Source organism: Limanda limanda, chromosome 5 (genome assembly GCF_963576545.1).
Source record: "Limanda limanda chromosome 5, fLimLim1.1, whole genome shotgun sequence".
Classification (NCBI taxonomy): Eukaryota; Metazoa; Chordata; class Actinopteri; order Pleuronectiformes; family Pleuronectidae; genus Limanda; species Limanda limanda.
The window spans coordinates 7,677,117-7,704,810 of record NC_083640.1 but is presented as its reverse complement, the minus strand read 5'-3'; the positions used below and the strand labels follow the sequence as shown (position 1 = coordinate 7,704,810).

General features: G+C 40.9%; 1 protein-coding gene across 2 annotated transcripts; it reads right to left on the bottom strand.

The window, feature by feature from the left end:
• Positions 1-1,266: 1,266 nt before the first annotated feature.
• On the bottom strand, positions 1,267-27,492 carry slc15a4 (solute carrier family 15 member 4). 2 transcript variants are annotated; one of them, XM_061071369.1, is made up of 9 exons: positions 27,353-27,492; positions 25,544-26,169; positions 23,279-23,571; positions 22,236-22,377; positions 21,960-22,037; positions 19,343-19,523; positions 16,225-16,383; positions 11,596-11,754; positions 1,267-2,942 (listed from the first exon to the last, which is right to left on the bottom strand). In XM_061071369.1, exons 2-9 carry the CDS (start codon positions 26,120-26,122, stop codon positions 2,791-2,793), a joined length of 1,743 nt encoding a protein of 580 aa, XP_060927352.1. In that variant the 5' UTR covers positions 26,123-26,169; positions 27,353-27,492; the 3' UTR covers positions 1,267-2,790. The 2 variants fall into 2 exon arrangements, with proteins under 2 accessions (XP_060927352.1, XP_060927350.1); XM_061071367.1 differs by having other exon boundaries at positions 27,374-27,492.
• Between the last annotated feature and the right edge of the window lie 202 nt (positions 27,493-27,694).

Here is a 27,694-nt window from a genome sequence, read left to right as displayed (position 1 = left end):
CTGTAACCACTTGGATGTGTCAGAAATCCCTCTCAACATGAGAAACAAGCCGCCACACTAGAATTATGACCCGGAGGCATTGTGTTCGTTTCAAACATCAAGCTGTCTGCTCAGTCATGGTTATGTGATCTCTCCGACCAAATTAAACAGGAAATGGCCCTTTGCGAGCCTCATGGCTGGAAGGCCTTAGCATTAAAAACAGAAAAAAATCTGCGATGACAAGTTGATTTCAATCTTTGTCTGATGAAACTCAGAGGAAATCTGCTGCTTCTCCCTGTGGGAATTTAAAATTAGCCTTTACACATGTGTGTTTGCAGAAGACTGTCACAGAGGGTGTTTTTTTATATATGAATAATTGAAACCCTCGACTATGAGTTTTTCTTGGAAGCAATGAATGCGCAAGTTATTAATGTGTAAAATGTATGATGTTTACATAATTGTGAATACAGGAGTCAGCCTAGTCAATAAAAGGAGACTAAGCACTTGTCACTCATACATATAATTCCAGATTGAATAGGTTAAAGGGACTCTTACCTTTGTTGCATTTGAGAATTACAGCACATTCAAATCATCCCGCCTTCCTCCAATGCCCCACCCCCTCGTTCCCATCCGCGGTGTTTTTTTGAAGAAACTTTATTTACAAGCAGACTTACGACCTACTGCCTCCGCGCACGCACGTGAGTTTTTGTTTACCAAAGCAATGGATTCGGATTCAGAAGCACTGGTAAGTTATATACATTTACATTCACATATGATGACGGGCCCGAATGCGCCACAAGAAGCAAACGGAAAACCTGCATGTCCATGCAGCAAACAGACAGGTCTGTCGGCCAATAAGGTCCTTTGGTCCGAAGAATTTTATTGGTTGAAGTTTTCACTAAATATTATGAGAGTGAAATAATTGTTTGTTTTTACTCCTGGTGGGTCTGTCTTGCATTTTATCATATCATTTTAGAGTGTCATTACCTTATTAATACCAATTTAACCTTATCCAAAAAAAGTGTAAAAATGCAACAAAGGTAAGAGTCCCTTTAAAGCAAGGTAGTGTTGGCGTGCAAAAAAAAAAAAAACTTAAACTGAGTTCAACACAGCTATTGTGGTCTCGAAACCACTAAGTAACATCTGACCTAGACTTGAAAGTCATTTTTTATTTAGCCAAAGGTTGAAAACCAATTCTCAATTCAATATACTTTATTAGCAGCAAACATAACCACAAAAACAATAATCCAGTTTTACAGCATCATGAAACAGAAGGAAAATCCAAACTAAACTTAATAGATGTTTTTAATATGATGAAGCAAGTATGTATATAAAATATGCAATAAAAACAAGGAACAGCCATTTCTCCAACCAATTAAACACAAATTAAAATGGCCCTAAAAGGTATTACATACCGTCAGAGAGATAGCTTCTTCTTTTAATGTGCTGTCTTACAAATGTTACTGACATTTCAGGCTAAACAATCCTCTGACCCTGCTCCAGAGCCACTTTTATATTTCCTGGATATTTATGTCAAATGACACTATTCCTCAAGCCCTGAGAGTAAATTCAGTACCTTGTGCTCTACTTGTTCTGAGGAAAAGACACACACACACGCACACACACACACACGCACACGCACACACACACACACACACATTATTCTTAACAGTATAAAGCCAATACAAATCATAGTCTCATAAATAAATCGAGCAATCAGAAGCTTCTTTTTTCTGGAAAAGCTGATAACACTGTAAAGGTTCCTGAAAGTGTTTTTTTTTTATTTAATTTTTTTTGTGAAAAGCATAAAACAGAAAGTTCGGGTTATGTTTTAAACATCTAAAACTTCACTCCAAGCATTAATGCCACAGATATCTTCATCTCTACACAATGTTAAAGGTTAGTTTGTAATTAGTTCTGTTGTTATGCTGATTCTTCAGCTTGACCAGAAATGAGAAACTACTGTGAAGCCTCACGGGAGTCATGGAGTACTTTTAACACAAGGAGTATTATCTTTCTTCAAGTACGGGGCTGTTTGAGGATTTACGACAGAGTTAAAAGAAGAGTTTATGTGGATCACACAGAGTGTAATCACATATTTTAATTCTTTCTCAATATTAGATTGAAACAAATCTAACTGTGTTTATTCAAACATAAACCATTTTCTGCCTCAACATTTAAAGCAGTCATTTCAAAAAAATCTGTAACAACAATGAAACATCAAATTACCCTCTAAATTACAATTCCCCATTCAATGTGATCACAACTATGTTAGGTATTTAAAGGTCTAAATGATGCTGACATACCACAGTTTAACATTTGTACCGCACGTTCAGAAACCACTGCATTGTCAGTTTGAGTAAATACACACATGTATCACACCAGGTTTGGCAAAATGGCGAGTTAAAGAGTAAGTCCAAAATAAGATTTTGTTAGAAAACACAAAGTAAAAGTCTGTATATCTATAAAAACATTCTTCATGATTAGAAAATATCAACATGTTGCATTTTTTATGGCACCACTTTCAAATCAAGTGCAAATGATCACAGAAAGGCAGCAGGAGTAAGGACACGGGAGTTTAGGGCTTCAGCATTAAACTGAACGTTCACCCTGTGGTGTAAAACCATTCGTGTTGTAAAAAGGAAAGAGAATTTCCGCATAAAAGCTAAAAACCAACATAAATAATAAACATAGTCGTGACAGAATCACATGTGAGGTAACCCAAGCTTCTGGAGGCTGTGATTAGTAAAGTACCCATTTGACAGCAGAAGGCAGGTCTGGTGAGGGAGGACACCGGGGCAGGTGTTGGGGTCATGAGGAGGTGTGTCTCTGCCTTTGGCTTCCCGCTCTGCCCCTCTGCTTGTCATACTTGACAGAGACAATAAGGAAGACCAGCAAGGTGACGCCCTGGATGCCTGCCAGGAGGAAGAAGTAGTAGTGCAGAGAGCAGTCGTTGATATTGCCTGGAAGAGAGAAAACCAGGGTGTTATTGTTTTATATAACAGGATACAGAGCTTCAGCGAAACTGGCATTCAAGTGACAGTTAAAACTTTTATAGCTTTGCAAACTGTGCACGGCAAAATGACAAATATATGCAAATGTGAAGAAGATAACAGTCAGTCACGACATATTCAGATGGGGGCAGCAGGATCATTCCATACTTCTTATCCTTAATGCTGTGAAAGACAGTTGACCCCGTGCTTCGCCGCTGACACAGAAAGGCGACAGTGGTGATGTGGGACACGAGTCTCATAAATAACAGACGAACATGCGCGATTTGACCCAGGGAGTCTTTCATCGGTATTAAATGACTGCTTGTGTCCTCATGGGAATTGAATACACAAAAGAGGAAAAACTAAAGTGATGCTCCCACTGTGAATTGTTGGGACTGAAATGTGACTGAGCTGAGCACATGCTGAACAGTACGTTTCAGTCATTTAAAAAATGAAATAAAAATTCTAATTGTCTTATCATTTGCTGCCCAGTTGATTGAAGTGGTTCAGACACAAAGCCCAAGAGGAAAGCTCTGAATAAATCATGTTTTTCGCCTTGCTGGGGTTTTACATGAAGTGCAAAGCTCACCGAAATACAATTGTCTCCACTGTTTAAGTATGGAGACAATTGGATTGGCATTAGAGCGGCTTTTGTCCTCTTGACCATGTTAGCCAGACCAATTGACTTTGAAGCCAGCAGCGTGAGATGAGGCTGTTTACTACTTTCCTGGAGAGGGAAACATTTCGGGGTGAGCTGTAGGTCTACCCTCAGTAGAAGAGGATTTGGGTTTGGGTTTTTCCCCTGCTACAGCACATTTAAAAATGTTTATACAGCATATTTAAAATGTGTTTTTTTTTTTTGTCACAGATTCAATTTTCATACAGAGTTTCACCATATACCTAGAGCTTATTTCGTCATACGAGTAATTGTGAGGAGCGATCGGCGGTCTTCTCAAAGAGCTCCCATTAGCCTCTCCATGTGGAAGTGTCACAGCAAATGAAGAGCCAGAGACCGAGAGGCAGGCATGATTTTAATTAGAAATGGGAGAAATTCAAAATCCATGTTCTGCCTGTTCCTGTGGCAGGGTGTGTGCAGAGTGTGTATTTGGGAGAGTGTTCCAACTGCACCTGTCAGCAGGTCAAGATGGGGCTTATGGACTTATACAGGACGTCTAAAGATTGTTTTATTTATTTCACTTCTAACATATTTTTACTTCATTAAACCACTTTGGAATGTGTTCATGTAATGCAGGTAGTGTAACCACGAAACTGCTGCGCCAATCCCGGTGACGCATGACAACAACAGCTCAATGAATGAAAAGCAGCTTCTCCAACTCATAGTGTCGTCTGGATGGTTCAGAGCGACATGACGTGAACACAAAACACAGCAAATTTGCAGGGGGTGACATATGCCTTTCATCAAACTCATTAGCACAGCGATGATAGAAATAAATTACTTATAATAATACAATATGTGAGCCAGGACAGCAGCATGATTTGTGATGGCTGTTGTTAGGAATTTCAAACTTTTAACTATAGGTTGTGTCTGAAAGAACTCTTAACAATAAAGATAGAAGTAGTTTTAGCTATATATTAGGCATTCATACAAATTATTTTAATAATAACCTTTCCTTCCTAGGGTTTAATCTACAAATTAAGAATTAATGTTTCACTAGTTCTCATTTCTATTAAAGCGTTATTCCCTCAGATTCATTAAACTCACATAGAGTTCCAAGAGCTGTCTGATAAGTCTCGAGGTTGGAGTCACAACGATGGTCAGTCTCACAGCTGTCCTGATAGGAGAGTCCAAGAGAGTTCTATGCTACTCTGCCCTAGCAACCGGCAGAGTAGCATAGAAGCATGACGGAGAGCGGCTCCCTGTCACTTCCTGGATTCGGTGACAAGAGGCGTGGGACTGCGGCTGGGCCAATAAGGGAGATCCAAAGTGATTTGCAGTGACTCCCCTCCAAATATTCATAACCAATCACATCAAATCTACTAGTATTAATTATACACGACCCCTGCTGTTCGGGGCCATTATTATCTCCCTACTGCTAACTTAATTAGCATAGGCTGTGATAATTGTCCATAGCTATGAATAACTCTTCACGCCAACACGCTTAACACTGTGAAGAATACAACATGGGCTGATGATTTTCTTAAATGTTGGAAAAGATGATGTCAGCAGCAGAAGGGCAGTGCTAAGAGACAGAATGGACACGTCTCGTGTGTGACGGTGAGGCAGTGAGGTGATTTAATCGAGGTAAACACAGCAGTGACCACGAGTAATGTCGCCGCGCTCTGGCACAGCACTACTCTAATTGGAGGCTGCCGATTTAACAACATACATGTATGTGTCCTGCTGCCTTCAGGTGTGATTTAACTTGAAGGAGAACTTGTCATACACTATAAAAGCAGCTGTGGACACCAGAAACTGTAGGAATCAGCTGTATTCATTTATAGATCAGAGTAGACTGATTTACAGATGTTCCCAGTTTATCCATAATAAAAAAGACTTGTTCGATGCAGATACAAAATGTAAGGTACAGGTTGGCTGTGTCTTATTTGCTCAGCCAGGGAGGATATGTATACGTTTGTTTGCTAACAGGATTATGCAAAAACTACTCGACATGTTGTCATGACCCCAAGGAAGAAGGTGTAGATCTGAATCAGGAGGATGATCCAGAAGTTTTTTTTACTTCTTGAAAATGGGAGATAGGGCTTTACTCAACTTTGTATTTGTTTTCTCTGAAAATAATTCATGGATCTTAATAAAAAATCAGGCCCGTTTAAGTGAAAATCCAGATCTAGTGAATTTTAATGTGGTTTCATAGGGGAACCGTTGGGCCTTGGTTGAGGTATGCACTTTACTGAGAGTACTATAGCCTTCATTTGCATTTACAATGCAACAGTTAGAAACTATTACAGGCAAACAAAACAAAGTTTTAAGACATTTTGACGGACGGATGGAGAAAAAGTCAGAAGATTACCAAAAGCCATTAGGATTCATCCTCCTCCGTTGTGTCCCAACGTTCCCTCGGCTAGCACAGAAACCTTCATGTACCTGTACATGATTTAACAGGGTGTCCCTGGCTACTAATCAAAGAGCCGGATTTACTACTTCGAAACAAGTGATCCCGTTGACGAGCACAATCACTTGCGTTCAGTAGAGCAGATCAAACTCTATAATGTCACCATGCGTATTGTGCATGCTGATAAATCTTCAGTGTCTCTGTTGTGTGCATGCTTCTGTGGATAATTACAAATCGAGGGGAATAAAGAAACACGCTGATGATAGGCTGCATCACACGAGAGAGATTCTTTGTCGATGCTCTGTGCACTGGGCCGTCTCTATAGCGTGAAACCTTTGATCTGGGAACAGAGCGCCTTCTGCTGACTGTGATGTTCTGCCAGAGCATTAATGAAATGAGTGGCAAATGGAAAACCTGACAAACACTTTGACCCCCATCGCAGTTTTAATTTATTTTGTTGTCATCTTAATCTGGTCTCAGCTTTAAACTGTGACAGATCAAAAACCAAAGCGGTGTTTGAATAATTCATGAAGCGCACAACAGTGTGCTTGACATGAAGAGCATGGTAGGAAAGGTGTGTGTCTGTGGTGAGGGGGTGCTTGTATTTTCAATCGATTATTCACTTTTACAGATAGTACACCGAGAGTCGAGAGCTGCTGCAGTCTTAATTAACAGAGCGGTACCGCTTTCAAAATATAAGGAATATAGCAGGAAAATTATGCAAGAGGGAATATGTGTGTGTGTGTGTTGGGAAACAGCAGCAATATCCTGAGCTTTGAGGACAATATGATATGAAAATGTATACAGTATGAAAATAAGTGCAGGATTCAAGAGTGCTCTTCTGGGCAGGTGCTCAACATGAGGATGCATATAACAAATTCAGATTTTAGGACTTTTTACTACTTTATAGAGGACAGAAAAATGTTACTGCCCTGGTAAAATGATTCTGACAGATGACTGGATCTCCACCTTTGTTCTAGATTTCAAAACTTCTGTCTTAACTAGCACACAAGAAATGAAAAAAGGGACCCTGGCAAAACTAAAAGTACCATCCAATTATTGGAACAGTCCTGGAAATTGTGCAAGGTTTCACTTTTGTAAGGGGTCTTGTTCTAATTTCATTATACATTAAGTGAGGCTCTACCTCCTCCTCTCAGCCTCCCCAGGGCCCACTTGGCTGCTAAGCACTTTCGGGAAAAATATGGGAGGAAGGCTAATTACAGCAGCAAAAGACTAAACATGGACTTGGTGTTAGATTTTTTTTATGTCAGAGTCATAAATATTTGACAAATTCTGAGGGAAAGAGGGAATAGAGCTCAACAGTGTGGTTCCAGATGTAAAAATCCCATTCATCTTCTGAATAGAGATTTTGATTATCAGCCATGCTGTAACCATCCGAGGTAGACACACAACAAGCTACGAGATCGTGAAACAATGTTATGTGCTCCTGTAGAAGCCACAATTCGTATGAGATCTACTGCGTTATAAGAAAACAGGTTTAATTCAGAATGTGAAGGACAAGGACTGCACTACCTACCATCGTCAGGTGACATATTGACGTTTCTGATTGGTGGAGCTCGCTGTTCCCATGGAAATGTTTACTGCAATAATCATGCTGGCTACAATCAGCAACATTGTGTATTGATCAGTGGATCCCATCTGTCGTGCAGTCGTCAGATGTCTCACTATTATAATGTTGGTTGATATCGGTTGTTTATATAATATCTTATGTTGATATCGTTTGTCACTGTAATAACATTAGTTGGCTGCTGATGACGTAGCGAGTGGGGTCCCAATTCCGAAGGGAAGATTCTCTAGCCCTACCCCTCACGGCTACGTTGCGAAGGGGACACTACCAGCAAAGGTCACTTCATATCTAGGGCCAAGGAAGAGGAATTGGGACAGGGCATACAGTATATTGTAGCACCATACTAACAAGGTAAAATTCAAGGGGAAGCATGCAGAGAGCTGTCAGAAATTAATGATTCACAATGGTTTATGGGATGCGTAGCTCCTTCCCATTTAAAAATAATTATGCACACAGTCTTGTACCTTTGCCTTGATTTCAATTTTCCCAGATTTTTTGGAAAAGCGAGCAAATGAATGGGAAATTTATTTATGGAACCAGAGCTTTTCTAAAAGTTGGGCGTTCCCTGTTACACTCTATAGTGCAATATAGTGCAATTTCAAGATCACAAGTTGTGTCAGAGGTTTCCACACTTGTGCCCAAAGGTCCTGTTACACAGCTCTGAGTTAGTAAATATGAGCATGACTGTGAATACACTGGATTCCCCCACAGAAGGTCAGCCATCTAATATCTGAGTCATTAACTCGGGAGACATTTTACCTGCGAGTGGGTTTGAGCAGCCCATGTGAGTCCAGATGAAACAGGTCAATATCAATTGAACGGACCTTCAGTGGAATGACCCAACATCTTAATGCTTCGGTGCTTTCAGTCCGAATGAAACCAGAAGGAATCAATGCATGTTTGTTTCAGCTGGAAATACAGGTATTTTCTGCAGCTCTCCATCGCCGCGTCAAAACTTTACGACTGATGTTGTTTTGAGTGTTGTAGCTGACCACAACATGTGATGTTCATGTGCCCTCAGTTGCCTCTGTCTATTCAACAATTACTTCATCCTGTTCAGAGAGAAAATAATGTTCATCCTAAATTTGACAGATGTGACATGAAAGTCTTCTTTTAAAAACACATAAAAAAAAGAAACACTGTTGGGCCGGATGTGTGAATGTCACCTCACTCTGAACGTCTGAGCACGTCCTAGACATTTGATACGAGACCAGTCAGGACTTCAACACCTCAAAGAAAAGGCCATTTCCTGTCATGTGACTAAAGTCCCCCCCCCCCCCCAAAAAAAAACATTCACTTTGAGTGAATAAGCCTCCCCTGCCTCACAAAGGTGGAACATATTAAATACAACAAAGAGACAGTTTCTGGAAATAAAAGCCTCTGTGTGTGTGTAAAGGATAATTCTGGTGAAGAAAGTGCAGGTTGATATTTGACAGAAGAGGAAGAGATGCTTTGAGGTCATGCAGCCCTATAAAGATTTAAAAAAGAGCGTGAAGAAAGACTGCTCGTCCAGATGCAGCTGGGGAGGGGGGGGGGGGCGGTGTGTGCTGTGGGATTTTAAAGATCAATAATTTCAGCACATAAACTCAGCATTTTAAGTTTGAAAACAGATGTGGCTGAAATATAGTCCGACCGTTTCACCACAGCTCTGCAGACTGCAGCCATTAGCTTTCAGTCACGTTAATGGTCCTTCAACCCCGACATGTCATCTGGTGAAGTCATTCACATGTGGACACTCAATTGAGAGGACTCTAAGAAGGTGGCCAGTTTTTTGAGTTATGTAATGTCTGTATTATGTGAAACGTTACAAACTTGAGTATGTATGATTATGTCACAAGTAACTAATGAAGATGATTTTACATTACGTTTTAAGTTTATTTTAATATATGTCCATGTATTAAACACTTGAAATTTAGTAGTACAGAGAAAGGAATTACAGGCCAAGTACTAAATTAATACGAAAGGAAAATAAAAAGGGAATGTGCACAAAATTGGACACTTGGCACAACCACAATTTCTTATTTATCAGTTCAAAATTGTTTCCTTAAAATGCCAGAATGCAGCGAACCATGGCCATCACAACTACTCAAAGCTCCTTCTTGCAGAATTTGAGCCTCGAGTGTCACCAGTTTCCAAAGCAGCTGTTCATACGGTAACAAAGGACGGACTCTTAATTTGACACTTTACCTATGCTGATTAAAATATATTTTATTCACAGCGAGGGAACATGAAGCTAGAGCACGACAGCAGCGAGCTGAGCATCCACCAGCGTGATGCCAGAGCGGCAGTGGCATCTCCATGTAGTGCTCCAGGGAAAGCTTTACTTAAGAGGAGCAGGGCTATGCAATCAGACCCCCAGCCTGTGATTAATGCTGCTCATCTGTCTTCAGGGCTGCACTGCAACTCAGCACAGCTCACCCAAGATGCTGTTTACTGCACACCATTCTGCCCGAAGCCTTGGAAATAAGTTGAATCCCTTCCACCTAGACAGCCATGAGACGTAGACGAAGCGAACATCCAACAAACAGTGAAAAACAGCCGCAGAAACAAACTGCAGGATTCCTGACTTCACTTAATGCTGCAGCTTTGTGCCATGTGTCTTTTATCAGTGGCCAGGAGGATGTTTTTGTTCCATTTCCGCAGCTCACCTTTTAAATGACTGGTTTTCCAAAGCAAAAAAGGAGGCTTACAGGCAATCCGGCACTAGTTTAACTGTCCCTCAAGTGAAGCAAGGCTGAGCAAGTGATGGATTCATGAAGCATGCCAAGCACCTTCCAGTGCTAACATCATCAAAAGCACCCCCCACCCTCCGCTACCTGTCGGGACACATTAATTAGCTATTAGGGGTTTGTGGGTAAACAATTTACAGTGTTGGCTTATTTACCGCATTGCTCAGGGAAAAGTGCATCTGTGTTGGGAGCCTCCTCTTGCTGGGAAGCCAATCCATCTGCTGCCACCACTACGCTATTCATTCTACCACGTGGACAGATTTACACAAACCTTCTTGTTGTTCGTCTGACATTTCTATTTATTATAGGAAACACACTAATCCAGCACCAGCTAAGAGCAGTCCAAAGGTAGGTTCCTGGACAATACATTTCTGCATTTTGAATCGATACCAACAATTCGATCACAAGTCCATACATGCAGTCGATGTGCAAAGTCAATAGTGCACTCCATGTGCAGTGGGTATCTATGTCTATTACAGCAGGCTTTATGTCTCTTAAAGCTTAGCTCTCGTGGATTATGAACAGCCCTCCGAAAACTGAGTGAGCAATGACCTATCATATCACCTGTGTGCCAAAGATCATCTGATGAAATCATCATGCTTTAAGTTCAAACCTAGAAAATGTAATCATCTTCATCATCATCCTCCTGAAGAGCTCCATTGAGTCCGCATGTATTTCAGACAGCCACCGGATCAATTTCACGGTCTCACATTGCTTGTTTCGGATCAACGTCACAACACACATTGTGTCAAGCCAAATCCACAACTGCACAGCTCTATTAATATACGTTCAAACATCGTTCTTCAGGATAATGTCAACATTATTGTCTATGTGGTATGGATTTGTGGTATGGATGTTATTGATAAAATAAACCTGCAATGGCAGCAGAATTTAGCTGTAAACACAACACTGACATTTAAACATAGCACTGTATTGCCTTTTCACACACTGTATCTAGAAAATCTGGAAAAACATGATTGATTAAGGGTCATGTTTCTGGCTGCTTGAATTTCTCCAATAAAGGTAAAAACTTTATGGATGTTTGAACAGGACATTGAAACAGGCCGGATTCCTCCCAGTGCTGCTGTGGGTCAGTTGTGTTTTTCTGTCATTATGAAACTGTGGTGAAACAGATACAATATATATGGGGTATATACAATGGCTGATATACAACACTTGCAGGGTATGCATCACCCCTCCACTGCTTTAAATATTATTTAGGTTAGTTACATTTTCTCGCTGCAGAAACATGTGATAAGTTTTGTGTGTCTTACCGAAGTCTCTGTGGGATGACATCCAGCCAATCGCTTTAAGGGAGACAAGAGCCAACAGGCCGTAGCCCACAAAAGAGCCGATCCCAGAGAAGAAGAAAAAGAGCCCCATGATGGCACTCTGCATGGACTTGGGTGCTGCAGAATAGGCAAACTCCAGACCTGTGAGACAAAGAGAGGACATTTTTTGAAATATTAAATTATCAAGTATTTATTGAATTGTCGAGGAACGTGTAGGATTTGCAGTCAATAAGTGAAAAACACTTAAAATGCTGTGACCTGCAGCAAATGAAAGCGGTCTCCCATGCTGTAGCCTGTGATAGTGTGACATGCCATTTATCTATATACTAAGCAGAACTCATACTACCAAGTTCCTGTCTGTGATAGTGGAACAAATGAGGTATGCATGCATGAAACATGATCGGTTCTAGTGACAGAGACTGATTTTCTTTTGGTATGGTGGTGTATAAGAGACTGAAAGACTGCATGGTTGCATATGAGGCACACTGTAAAAACAGGAGAGCATCACACTCATCATCAGTCAGTATGTGTGACATGAAAGAACTACAAAACCAAGAAAATGGGCAAGGGACCTTAGAGAAAAGGAGCTGTGGAGTGAAAAAGAAAAAACATCATATCTGTCTTTTTTCCCCCCAAGATCTGTCAGCCTGCAAGCTGACATTGATAATTTCATGGCACCTCAAACATGTGATTTTTTCAAATGAGGCCCTATAGCCACAAATGTCAGGTGAAATTAGGGAGCTACAGTTAAATACGATTCAAGACCTTGATGGTAGAGGGACATTGAACAAATTAATGTGACGAATAATTTCCTGACAGATACCTGCGCTAGCCGTGCCAAAAAGGAAATCTACATAAGAAAAGGAATGAGATAAAAGCAAAGCAAAAAATAATGTCAACTCAGTGGAAAACTAGAATGACCTTTACAACACTACATTTGTTTATATCCTGAGCTAACCTTTGGATAGCAACAAACACTGGTCAATAGCTACACACATCACGGGGGACAGCAAAGGTTGATGAGGGTTTGCAGATACAGCTCTGTCAAACAGCAAAGGAAACGGTGCAGAGCTAAATTGTAGCATTATGTTAAATCCAGCCTCTGTCTGCCTGTGAGAATAGTAATTTAGGATACAATCAGTGATTTCCACATCTTTCACCACATGCAGAACAAACAGCTTGACCTTTCTCAACCAAAACACAGAAGTACTCGAGGAAACAGACAGAAAAGGGAGGAATTTAAAATTTATATCTAATTTTGTTCCTCCTATGGGCATTGTTAAAGGAGTGATTTTTCTTTCTTAGAAAACAACATTAGCCTTTAACATTTTAAAAAAGTGCAATTCATAATTTAAAATACTGTAGGGAATGATTTTGAAAAAGTTTTAGCATATTCTTATTGCCCAGGAGGAGACTAACCTGGGTGGTTTGTGTGCAGAGAATTACCTAACGTCCTATAGGAATGCAGCGAGGAAGTTTGATGGCACCTGAGGTTTTAAAACAATTTATTCAAACAGAAGACTAAGGGGAAATATTCCTCTTAACCAGACATACTATGTGTCACAATTCTGTCAGCCAATTTCTTTTGAAGTAAACCCAGTGGGATGGTATGCATTACATTACATTACATTACATTACATTTCATTTAGCTGACGCTTTTATCCAAAGCGACTTACAATAAGTGCATTCAACCCTGAGGGTACAAACCAAGAACAACAAGAATCAAGACAGTAAAATTTCTTCGAAATAAAGCAAAACTACAGAGTGCTATAAGTAAGTGCCATTTTAGTGCTACCAAAGTGTTAGTTTTCAAAAGTGGTTAGTTTTTTTTTTTTTGTTTTTTTTTTATTCAAGGTACAGTCGGAAGAGGTGTGTTTTTAGTTTTCGGCGAAAGATGTGTAAACTTTCAGATGTCCGGATGTCGAGTGGGAGCTCATTCCACCATTTAGGAGCTATGCAGGGAGAGAGGAGTTTATTTTAAGGATCCCTTTGTTATATGTGGATTTGACTTTCATAGGGACCCTGATAGTTTTGTCCAGAGTCTGAAATTCCACTCAAGGGCTTTAATATTATCAAAATATTAATAAACAAATCTTAGGATCTGCGGATTTTATAATAAAAGATGACAAATGTTCACTCTCGCCTAAAACCCAGCAGTAACTGAATCAGCCAGATAATACTTCCACTGTGGTGACAAAAGAAGTCATAATGGTTCAATCTTCACTCTTATTGTGGAAATTAGGTGAGGACTATATGGAAGAGCCAACAACAACATGATCTGTAGTAATAGGAGAATGACTCAATCATGGCCAGAGGCCTTAACAAACTCAAATCACTAAGATAATTGAGGCCTGAGGGCGTGATCATGATTGTAGAAGTAAAAAAAAACATTTCGACAGACAGATAACCACGATTAGAGAGTAGATTCTGTTGTGCATTGCAGAGTATACTGTAGGATAAAAATAATGCACAGCTGCCACATTGAAGTTGATGTCTCACAGACATAAGCTGCCCTCATTTTATACAGGAGGATATTGTTTCTGTCGTTTCCATGCTTGTCTCAGACTTAACGGCCACTACTACTTGATACAACATTATTATATACCATTAGAACAATTTCTCACTATGTGACATTATTGTATTACAGGGGAAAATGCCCTTACTTCTCATGGCTTTTAATGAAATGGCAATTGCTCTTTAGGCCAAGGCTCACGAGAAACAAGAGCCATCTTTTATGGAGCGGTTTGCTGCTGTCGGCTCCAGCACAAACCTTTCTGACGCACTTCGATTCATTTTGTTGTTTTAAAGAATTATTATCTGGTAAGGAAGGGGGAATATATTTCTCTGGGGAAATCAAATTCCACCAAAATTCCAGTGCAGGATTATGGGTGGCCTCATATTGATGATGGTGACATCTTCGAATGATCTTTACTGAAATGAAAGTAAAATCGGAGCTAAGGACATAGTCACAAAACTTCTTACTGTGACAAGCTAGTCCATGTGCTGTATTTCTGAAAAGCTCTTCGAATTATACATTTTCTGATGAAATTCCTCGATCTACTAACAGAAGAGAACTGATAACTGTTCACAAAGGATTTCAGCCAGTCTGACACCTTCTTTAAAGTGAAAGAAAAATGAATAGGGATGTTATAACGAAGCTTAGAACTTTAATAAGGGATCATGCAAGTCACAATCAATGCTAGTAGTGTTTTGTAATGCACATAGTTTGGTTTTATTATGTTGAGGTTTTGAGACATGTGCCTTTAGATCTTTGGTTGCCCCCCTTGCCTTTGTGCCATGGAAGCAATTCATGTTGCTGTATTGTGGGCAATGTTTTAATCAATACGCCTACTTACAGAAAGACAGAGGTTTAGAAGGGTTTTACCTCAATGAGCAGAGTGCTTTGATTTGTCAGGTATTTCATTCACCAAGTTTGCCGAAAGTAAAAAAAAAAAATCGTAACCAGCTATTTTACCTAGTGATTGATTTTATCCATCCCACCAAGGCAATAGAGTGGGGAACTAGATTGTGTACAGTGGAGAATTATTTAAGCCCAATGTGTGTCTTTTTGCCATAAAGCCCCCATAGTGCCTTCTGAGATTATGCCAGTTTTAATTGGACTTCACCGTTAGCTATGCGAGAAGCCAAGTGCCCTTGTTCCTCCTTTAATTACTCCACAGTAGAATGCCTCGTGTTCATGTGTACCATTTTTATGAGGATGTTTAAATGTTCCCTGCCGCTTTGCTCTACATGCAAATGTAACTGTCAGCATCTTAACTACTTCAATGATAATGAAACATACCTTCATTTCCTCTGCATTCGAGTGTAATACGTCCCTATGACAGCTGAGTAAGAATGCTAATTGGATATATAGTCACGTCGATGCAATTTGTATTGTATATTTTATGGTCACTTCAGTGGTACTGTGTGTGGTGGAGGGGGCATACGCTGTGATACAATATTCTGTATATGCTTGGACATTTTTACGTTCACGGTAAATGTCCAACACTACACCAGCTGACAGATCACAGGGGTTAAAAGTTTATGCTATATGTTAGATGTGTTGCAATTTCAACTACGCCCACAGGGACACATGGTGCAGCATTAACTAGATATCTGTGTATTTATCCATCTTATTATCCACTCTGTCTTTTTGGACAATGTGCAGAGGAAGAGGTCTAATGTGATGCTAGTCTACGGCTGCCAAAGGCAAAGCAAGTGCACAGCTTCATCATCATTTCAACTGTAAGGTTACTTTATCCACACCTTATTTATTAAATGTCAAGTTACTGGACAATGTCTTGCAGTGTTGTGAGAAAATCAATTATCGATCAACTTCTTGGGCTATTTACTTTGAAATACAACCCACAAACACATTAAGACTCTGCCGGCAATGAATCAAACAAACTGGTCAAAAAGGGTGGATTTGTCTTCACTGCATTCTGCTTTGGAAGAATGGGCACTATGTGTTTTCATGCCACTCAAAGAGAAGTTAAATCAGACCGGCTCACACCGTGTGGATGGGTAATGTATCATGTCTTCCTGACTTTAGAAGTAGGAGGTAGCTTCTACAAGCTGCACATTTTTACAAGAGATGTCGAACAACTGTACCTGCAATGCTGGCAAAGATCTCGCTGATTCCTATCAGCACATATTGAGGCACTTGCCACCATATGGGTAAATCTGCCGCGTAGTAGATAACGTTGCCAAGCACCTGTTCGATGGTACCCTTGGATTTGACGATCTCCAAGCGTTTTGTCTCCAGAATACCTGAAGGGATGCACACAGAAAACAATGCATATTAAAAGTAAGCTGAGTGTAGAGGAATTTAAAAAACATTGCCCTAAAAAAAACTGTATTGTACACGTTTATGTAAGTTATAAGCTGCAACATGCTGAAAACACTAAATACAAAGTGTAACCAGGGCATTGGGTTAATTTAAAAGCTTGTATATTTCCGTCAGGATGAAGAAACAGTTGTTAGAGTATTTATCACTGCGAAGTCCATGACACCGACAAACAGCCAAACACGCCCAGAGCTGCAGGATTCAGAGACACTCCATTAAGGATTTAACTCGTTTTTAAGGCTACCCCACCACTTCATTAAGATCACATCTGCACGCCTCCATATTACAGCAGTTAGCAATTGAAGAGTGCAGACAGTTCAATAATAAGAGCGAAGCAGTTGTCATCAACCCCTACCGCCTCCGAAAAGCTTTATTCGATAGCCATTATCACATTACCAGCGGCTATTTCCAGATAACTCCCAGAAACAGTCTCCTATCATAAGCACACTTAATGCTGTATTTGAGGGGAGCTGTAGCCTTGTAATCCGACTCGCCAATAATAGCGACCGTCCATCTCAGGCCACTGGGCTGCCGAGAGCAAGCCTCTCACTATAAACACATATCCCTGCTTTCATTTCCCATACCGAACATCACACATCAGACAAGCCCGTGTGATCCCTGGGAAGTCTGCTCAAGCTTTTATTAAAAAAAAAAAAATTAAAAAAAGAGACCTAAAAGCCATTGACGGAGGGTGGGCTATGAAGATAAGAGAATAAGATTAAACATACAACAAAAAAACACATTTCTTCAGAGGCAGTGTTGGCAGAGAGCTGGGCCCAGCGTGCGTTTGACGTTTCGGACACAAAAGAAATGGGGATCAGAATCACTCCACACTGCTTGACAGCATATCTTCAGACGTCCCTTTGCACTGGATGGGAGGTCCAGCTGTCCTCGTGCCACGCATGTCACACAGCTCGTGCAATGAAATTCTGTGAAATATCGCTGCACCAGTGTTATCATGGCACAATTGTTGCACATGCAGATGAAAGTGATTCTAACTCTGAAAAGCAGGGGTCTGGTCGAGGGTGTGGACACAGAGTGGCAGGCTGACGATGCAATGTGATGGACTGGATATTCTGTGGGAGGAGGATGCCACAGTTGGTTCGTTCACAACCATCAACTAGTAGACAGATGCAGATGAGCCCATATGGAAATCTGGCTGAGAGAAAAACTGCTGAAAATATCTAACAGTTCAAGGCACCTCCCAGGAGTCAATGTGTGTGACTGAATAATGTAAAGCAAGGCAATACTGAGGATAAACAGCACACGGCTCAGGAAATTATTCCTGGATGAATAATTGTCACAATAAGATGCAGATACAATTTCAGTAATGCTGCATCTCAATAACTCACAGAGCACATTACTGTACAGATTGGATCCAGTCGTCTGATTCGACTCCTAAAATCCAGGTCAGAACTGTGTTACACACTAGTTGTGTATTCTCCTACTGATCTGTGACCAATGGCCACACCACGGCACCATCACAAGCCCTTTCTCCCCACTCCCAGCACTCAAAATTGCTTCCTGCAATATTAAGAATATATTTTGCCTGAATTCAAATGCAAGGATTGCACTTTCTTTCAAGGAGCCAAATGGAAAAGTAAATACCTGAATGGCTTCTGAAAATCTAACGATGTGAGAGCAGCTTTCCTTCCAGCACTGTTAATGTGCTCTGAACAGAAAATATTACCCTAAACCGAAAAATAGACATCAGATTTGGTTAATAGACCCATTACCACAATCCCGCTGATTGAAAAAGATGTTTCTGATGGGCTAAGTCAGGCTTTAGTAACTCGGACTACACCACCTGACTGCTCTGCCTCAACGATCTGTCTCATCTCTGCTTCACTACATCTGTATAATGTAAGAAACATGGATGTGATTATAGTTCAGCAAACTAAAATCTCTCCCCTCACATATGCTTACATATTTCTATTTGCTCAAATCTATAGATTACATGCCTGTACATCTGTTAGATCCTCCTAATTTATTATTATTCCAATTTGTACAAAAGAATATTTAATAAACTAATAAAAATCCTGCATAATTGCTTAAACTTGATCGAGTTCATGTTTTACAACCAATTATCAACCTGGTTGAGGCCCAACAGCCAATATCTAAAAGGTCACGAATGACAGAACATCATAGTCGATGTGGCAGATGCATTGTGCATCTGAGAAAGAAGAAAGGGCAGTAGTTTTGGGAAATATAATGTGCATTGATTCTAAGGAGTGTTACTGATTTGCTTTCTTCGGGCCTCTGGGCTTGTGTCTCTCTCAGAACATTACAGCCAGGATGTATCAATGCGGCAGCACCCGCTGACAGGCCTGGATGAGACTTTATTTTCAAAATAATCCACAGGCTGGAAGTAAATAGGACTGAGCAGCAGTGCTGCATGCGGGTGCAGTCATTCAGGATCAAATAAGTGAGAGACCACAGCTCCCCCCGTGCTCTGCAGGACGAGGAAGAAAAGTAAAACTCTGGAGATGTGGTCCCTCTTTGCCAGGTGAAAAATGCTGTTGTGATTTATTGGCAATAAAAACATAAGGAGCATATACCCTCTGCTAATTCCCAAAAAAACAACACAATAAAGATACAGAAAAAGATTCACTAAAAACCTCTGAATCAAACCAAGGGCAGATCAAAAATGCCTCATCATTAATATTCAACATAGAGCATGACACATTTGTGCTGTTGTTGGCAAGGTGTTTCTTTTGATTGAAATTAAGATTATGTAGATGAGGCCCTGCAGCTTCATAGCTCATTGCCTTTTCGAGCATCGATTACATGTGGCATTAACCACAGCTAACTTTGTTGTTTCCCGAGTTCTTCTGGCCTACTTAGGTGGCAGCACAGAGGGGACGCGTCTGCCAGTGCACTCACCTGCTGCCACAGCCGACCACATCACAAAGAACATCCCCACTGCAATCCTCTTCAGAGAGGAGGGCAGCAGGCCGCGACGTTTCAAGATGGGGTCCACCACTTTGTCCTTAAGGGGAATCAGCATAAGGATGAGCACTGCGTCAAACATGGTGAGCCAGGCGGTCGGGAAGCGGAACGTCATCTGGGGGAACCAGAGGAGAAAGATGAGGTAAAACTGTGTAAAAATGGCAACAAAGCATGCAAACTAAGGAGAATGCTTCTGAATTCCAACACAGTTCAGAGTGTGCATGAGAGTGTGCATGTGAGTCTGTGTACTTTGGCCTCGATATTGCTTTGGCACCCCCATGTGGTCAGAACCGAGCACAAGGAAATGAAACAATATTTGTTCAAATCCTAGTAAAGACAACACAGCTTAAATAAAAGTATAATTAGTGAACATGTTTTAGCATTATTATTTTTACTGTTATAATAACAACTATAATCATGACTGAAATATTAAAAAAAATTGAAATCTGAATATATCACCATGAAGTGTAATCTATAAAAGGAAAAATAACACTGTGCACAGTGGATGACATATTAATCAGGTAAAAAAAAACAATCCATTGTGAGAATACATCCTATCTGCAGCTTCAGGCTCCGTCTCATCGACTGAGCGTTGAAAGAGTAAAGACTGCTGGAGATGATTTTTGCAATTCAAATTCCAAGTGCCATCTCAGCTCCTCATGTGTCTTCTGTTTAACACTTCTGATATCATCATTTATTCTCAAATTGAATTTTCACTTCTTGGAGTAACCGCTGGCAATTTATACGCAGCTCTTCAGATAGTGTTTTCCTCCCGTGTTTGCACATTATCATATTCAAAATTATAGAAAATGCTAAGTGAGATTTTTTTCTTTCTTGTCGACGGAAAGCCTGGCATGAAGGATCTTGTGGTAAGCAAGGTACATTTTGTTACTTCCCTAAATGTACTACAGACATGTAGACATGTGTGTACAGTACAGACGTGTGAACTGTATGCATAAACACTAAATCATATGTCCCAGGTTGGGATCTAAAGAGAGATAAAAAGTAAAGAAATAAGAGAAAAAGGATTATTTCACTGCTAAAATAAATGTTCTTTTGGGGTATAATTATCTATTTTTTGTGGCATAATAGGTAATTTTACCTCTTTAGAAATCAAAATATAAAAAAAATTTGACAATGTTACACGGAAATCTGAAAATGCATACCACAGCAACATGAGTTGATTTTATTTTGTAACAAGCCAAAAATATTTGAAAAAATGCTCTATATGTATCACAGGATACATTTATAGATAAATTAAAAGGTTGCTTTAATAAAAAACATAATTGTTTTAATAGAAAAAATAGATATTTGAGCAACCCAAATAAAGGCCAGTACCTTTTTTGTCTGAACTAAATCGGACAATGAATTATTATAACACCTTCCCATTGATCTGTTCATTCCCACTTATTATTATTACTATTGCAGTCTTGTTTCCTTGAAGAGAACCTATTTGTTCAGTATAGCCAATGAAATGTGTCAGGCGAGGTGAGGGAGCGGATCACAGAGGCATCTTATCTCACTTCCCTTTTGATGTTGAGAAGTGTCAAGACTGGTAGCAGAGAGGCTTAGTTCCGTTTTTGATACCCGATAAAAAGTATGCGGTGAAAAACCAGCTAATAAAGTTCTTAAAACACAGTTAGACGCAATGTGAAGAACGACTCATGAAAACTTATCAGAACAATCTAACTGTGTCACAAGACTTACTGATTATTATGGTGGAATAAAAGATGATATGTGTGCCAGTTATGTAACACTAGGTTTGATTGTGTGGTTTACCATCTTGTTTCACTTCATATTTCCATGAAGTCAGTGCGCTTAACAGTCACCCCAGTGTGCCTATGTAAGAGGCAAAAGAGCACCTGTTCTTTTTATTCAACACTTCCTATTTCAGTGTAATTCCAGTTAACCCATTGACTTTTGAGGGGTTGTCTGTATCATATGGAGTCAGTGAGGGCGTTTCTGTCAGACCTCAGTATACAATCTGTCAGAGGGAGACGCAGGTAAGCCAGCAGCAGCCAGGGAGAATCAGGTGGAAGGGCTGAGATACAATCACTGGCAGGTTGCTAATCTGCAAAGTATTAGTCTGTGAAGTCAGTTCAGATTTAATCCTCAGGGCATTACCAACCTTTGCTGCAGCCTCCAGCTGTTGCCTTCCATTGTTTCTGTGACTACTGACTAGGTCGGACCAGCTTACGAGTGTGCAGGTCATGGGTCCACGGGTTAATACAACAGAAGTATGGAGTAGTGGGAGTAACTAATCACAATATCAAACCACACCGATGTCGTGATCCACCAAGGAGGTTATGTTTTCATTGCTGTTAATCTGTTAGGGCATGATAATACAGAAACTACAGACCCTATATTATTGAAACTTGGTAGAACGGTGCATTGTGGGCCAAGGGGGATCATATTAACCTTTGAAGTGGATGCGATTAAGGAGGTGGATCGGGAACGTTTTTTCTCTTTCTTTAACAGGTATGCGCTCTCCGATGCCCTTGGAGTTAAAAAGAAACAAGGGATTGGAGTGAGAGTGTCTACTTTAAGTTACCTGGTAGGAGTCCCCGGTGCTGTTGGAGCTATCAGGAATCCTCAGATGGAGGCTCTGCAGGACGTATGTTGTCTGCATCTGCAGCACAATAAGATTAGAGTCTCAGCAGGAAGTCATTTCCATGTAATGATCAGCAGGAGGTCTGGAGCAAAACATCAATAATCTGCCCTAATATTTACGAAAGCGTGTACAGAAAGCTAATACATTATATTCCTTGATATTTTTATCATATGTGAAGAATAATGCATTGATGTTGGGTTGATAAGTTGATCTTACCTGGAAGTAAACAGTCCAATATGGGATGAGCGCAAAGAAAACTGGAAGGATTTTCACAAGAGATTTCACTTCATCTACTTTCTCTTCTGGAAATTTCCCACCATAGGTCACCTTGGCACTGTCCAATAGTGTTGGTTTGTTGCTTTACGGGAATAAAAAAAATAATTAAATGGAAATAAGTTTTATATGCTATTCAAAGCTACAGAGTGAATCATAGCTTAAAATAAACACATACATACAATGAATAAACAATCCATGGCATACAGTTGAGACTTATTCTAAACGCTTTGCAATGGGACACTAACCAGGCGTCTTTTTGAACATCTCATCTCAAATAAATGCACTTCTAGAGACTTGAGTAATTTTATTCTAAAGCCTATAATCCCCTTCTCAGGAGAAAATGCTTTTATAAGGAATTCTTGAAAGGCTATGGGATTGGCAAATTTAAAATATTCAATGTCAAGTTTTTTGAACAGATTGTGATACTTTGGTTCAAAGTCGAGTAACGGCACTTCAGAATAACTTTTCACCACGGGGAATGAAGACAGACGCCTGGACCAGTGAGGGAAAAGGGAATTATACAGGGGGATCAAAAGGGACATGAAGTTCTAGCAACAACACCTGGGTGTGTTACTCCACTGGATCAGTCATCCTCCCATAAACTCTACCATGGAAGGCTGCACCGCTGGAAAGAGATGCCTCAATGAGACTGATGAATGCTATGCTACACCTTAGTTACTGTGAATGTGCTGTTGTCATTCAGTGTGTGTTTAAACTTTTTTTCCCTGACAACACTGTCCATTGTTGCAGCTCCTCTGGTCAGCCTCTGTCTGAAACACTTGGTATTGGCGCCTGTCTCTTTAAGCCCCCCCCTACCTGATACATAACCCAGTCTGCTCTGATTAGCCAGGTGGCCGACCCTGTTCTGATTGGTTAACTGCTTCCACCAATGTAAGAAATGTCACCCCTCTCACTTTCCCTGGCTATCGGCGTATGAAATGCCATATTTTGACTGATACAAAGAAGTGACATGCTGCTCTCACCGGAGGAGGCTAGGTTCTTTGGGTTTTGGAGACCAGCAGGCGAAGCTCAGGATCTTGGCCATGTCTGTGAAGGCGCTGCCATCAGCAGGCTTGGTGATGAAGACAGTTCGGCCCAAGAGGAAGACGAGGAACGAGACCCCGAGGCACACTGCTGGAATGATGTAGCCGAGCTCAAAGCTTAAATTCTGCTGAATGTAGGCCACGCCTCCCAGAGACAGGATGGCTCCTAAGTTAATGCACCAGTAGAACCAGTTGAAAAATCTGCGCGTGGCCTCTGGTCCTCTGTCTTTGACCTGAGATTACACACAGAGAAAACAAACAGTCATGCTGTTATTCTGGCATGCATATAATATTAAGAGAGATCTATTTATCCACCTCAGGTGAAAGACCATAAACTCTGAACATTGCCAAGACTGAGTCATATTAGTCATTTCAGTTTGATGTTGAACTTGCAGCCTTCGTATTTCAAAAAGTCCGGTCATCAGCACTGTGATGGGAAAGTTGCCACATTAGGACGTTTACTCCAAAATTTCCAAATCAACTGCTTTTAAGTTACCGTTACACCTGTGAAGCTACACGTTAAATTATATAAAACAGCTTGAGAAAAGAAAAGCTGCACTGATAAAGAGGAAGCCTGATCACAAGCTGAAACCGACAGGGATGTGAAAGTCAGTTAAAAGGTACAAATGAATGTATATAATTTGATAATGTGAGGAATAGTGAAATCTTTGTGCTGCTTTGTTATTGCATGGAATGACTATACCCATAGGTTACTGTTAAAGTACCACATGAGAGGGAATGGGGGATTTGCTTTTTATTACTTATGAGAGTGATAAAATATAAACTTAATCAACATCAACTTTTTGTTTCTTATTTCCTCCTGCTCTCTGTCGTTTTGAGCATTCTTCTGAAATGTGCTGTGATACACACCTACACTGTTAGCTCACTGAAAAAAACTGCAATAATTCAGTTAAATGTCTACGCAAGCGCATAATATTATTCTCATAATGCAACTGAGCCATTCCACGTGCAGTTATCCCTGTGGAGGAAATGATGTTATCAGTGTGTGATGAAGTGGATATGTCTTATGTATACGAGCACAAAAATGCAGCAGTAAAGCTACTATTAACCATTGGGGGAGATAACGTCACAGCATTCACAAGCTTTCCTTTCTTCCAACTTGTGTCAGTTACAAAATCACTTGCTTGTCCTGCGTTATCAACAACATCTGCAGTTTTGCTTTTGTTGCGTTTATATTTACTTCTGACACAAGATCACAGAGTAAATGGCTCCCTGGGTCTTCTAAGTCACGTCAGGACAAGACAAACCTGTAATTTACCATATGGTGTCAGTGTTGACCTTCCATCAAATACAGAATATGATCGGTAAATATCACACTGATTATAGGCTGACACATGATACATCTGCAGTGACTCACAAGAGGAAAAAATGGAAAATAAGTTTGCTCCCTTCTGAACCCTTCTTTAAGTTCATGACCCAACTTGAATATCTGCCCAGTAACTGATGCCTGCATCGATACTTAATGGAGAAATTAAGATATTTGTGTTGGGCACCTAGTGGATGTATTCCACGTGTGCCTTTTTTTATGTATGTTGTATGCTGCTTTGAGATTTCATACGTTTCTGTTTTTTCTCAATTTAACTCGAATATATGGATTTTGCTTGCGGTTGTACATGTTGCGTGTTCGAACATGATCTAAAGAAAATCGTGTAATGAGAACTGTGGGCTCAGGCACTAAGCGTATTCACCCTGCCAGTCCCCTTGGAAAAGCTTTTACCCATTCCTGATTCGATTCTTGGGAGAAACAATGTTACCATTGATGAACTTTCCTATTACTTCCCCTTTTAATTATAAATCTCTCTGCATAATCTGACATTATTTTGGCACCAAACTGCCAAATAGTGATGTGTTTCACTCCTTATTACTTACAAAGCCTAGTTCAAACTTGTGTTCTTGGGGTTTTGTGTGAGTGACAGAAATACAGAGGGGTTGTCCCTGACTTGACATTATGGTCCACAGTGGCTGGCCATGATGATCAAGAGCATGCGTGTCTCAGTGAACAGTCAGGATGCAACAGAGATCCCATCACATGTTTGACATTATGTCACACTGCATACCCAATCTTACACAGCCTATCTCAGAAGAAAAACATTTCTCCAAGACCTTGTAGCTTATGATAAACTACAAGACTCCTGTCAACGTTGAAAGACTTTGAGATTGAATGCAATATTGTTTATACTCTACCTGATCGGCCCCAAACGGAGTGATGTTGGCCTTCACTGACCCCACCCCCAGTGCAATTAAAAACAGTCCACTGTAGATTACAGGGCCACAGTATGAGGCCCGGATGGGGCAGGTTACATTGGCTGGAGGGGTGGTGTTTGTGCTCAGACACTCAATCGGCTGCACAGGAAACGACAGCTCTTCTCCACACATGTGGACCCTGGTGTCTTCATTAGAAATGAAGGGGAAAAACAGCAAGCCACTGAAATACAGGATCAGACTCGCAGCAATGGTCCAGAACTTCCCAAGGTAGGCGTCCGCCAGCCAGCCTCCAAAGGGTGAAATCAGGTAAGTAACTCCCATGAACACCAGTGGTGCCTGGCTGGCCTGCGTGCCCTCCCAGTAGAAAGGGCTGCTGTTGAGGAAGAGAACCAGATTGGATGTGATGCCGTAGAACGCGATCCTCTCCAGGGACTCCGCCAGCAGGATGGCTGCACACGCCAGTCTCCTTCCCTGGAACACAGACGGTGCTGGAGGTCTGTGTCCGGATCCCGAGTCCAGGAGGGGGGTGCTCTCGTCGGCATCCCTGCTGCTGGCCATGCTCGTCCACCTGAATCGAAAGCTCCTGTTTGATTGAGAGTTCAAACCTGAGAAGAAAAACCAGCAGGTTAGCAGTGTAATAGAAATTTTCATACAGGACACAGCAATACAATTATCATTCTGGAGTTTAATTCAATAACCGTCTGTGGACGGGGCGCAAGGGTTAAGTCACGGCAACAGACTTAACACAATGGCCCAGATCTGAGGCAAACACACAACATTTATTCTACACAGGCCCCTCCAATCACCTCTCTGACCAGGCTTACAATACAACAGATTCTGCTCAGAGTCAGGGAAGGCTCTAGGTGTGAATACATCTTCCTCTCAGACCCAACGTCTCTAGCAGTCACACCCAAAAGCCCATCTGCTCCGTCTCCTTCAGTGGCCCCCTGCTGTGAAACCTTTTGTTTACACTGGATTGAGGAGGCCACATCTCAAAGGCTTCCAGGAGCAATATGCATAGTGTTACCTTGAGTTAAACTCTTGATGTACAGTCTTGATCACAAAATACATCTTTCAGTAAACTTCTTCTACCTAAATGTCATTATACATATCTTTTTTTTTTTTTATAATTTATTTTTAAAGAAACGAAGAGATACAAACAAACAAAAAGAAAGAAAAACACTTTTTGGTCACCTATACATTTTTACAGATGGTACACTGATGATGATAAATGTCAATTCATATAGTAACAGGTCAGTGATGATCCTGTGAGGATAAAAACACAATCCATTTTCCCCAATACTGCAGATATTTGTCAAATCGTAGATTCAGCGAAAAAAACATTCTCTCCATATTTTGAATATCAGTTACAGTATCTATCCAGTCAGTCTCTGTTGGGGGTTCAGCCTGTAGCCATTTTCGTGTTACAGCTTTCTTGCTGGCTGCTAATAGTATCTTTAACAAATATTTGTCTTGCACCGGGTGAGCTGCGATATTGCCCAAATAAACTGTAGAAAAGGAACAGTCAAATCCATTATACATATCTAAATACAACAATTTCCATCACAGCAGCTAAACGTGGCCATCACTGAGTGCCCGGAGAAACCAAGCAGCTGTGTGTCACTCTCAAATCATCTGAACTGTGTAAGGAGACCCCCCCCCCCCCCTTCCTTCCTCCTCATCACATGTCACACAAACACTCAGTGAAAACAGTCAACTTCTGTTAACCTAGCTGTAGCACAACGTTAGCTTGGGGGGGAATAAAAAGTTTGCTTAATGTGAGGTTACCTTTTAATGACTGGAACTCACCGTTATCTCCATTTACTCAGACAGAGGTGACCGCTCAGTTGAAGTCTGCTCCGGCTCGTCTGAAGTCAACACTTTATCAAAGCAGAACTGGAAGTCAACACAAACCCAGTCACAGTACCACCGCGTGACTCCCGGCTCGGTCATCGAGCAGTCACGCCTGCGTTTCCCTGGAGACGATCTATAAACGACCCAACCCGGAAGTTCCCCGTCAGGGAGGGCGGCTACCACCTCATCCGTGTGGTGTACAGATCTTCTCCGTTCGCGCAGACACCGAGAGGCGGAAGTTGCCTTGTTTTCCTCTCAGCTGTTGTCAGCGCAAAC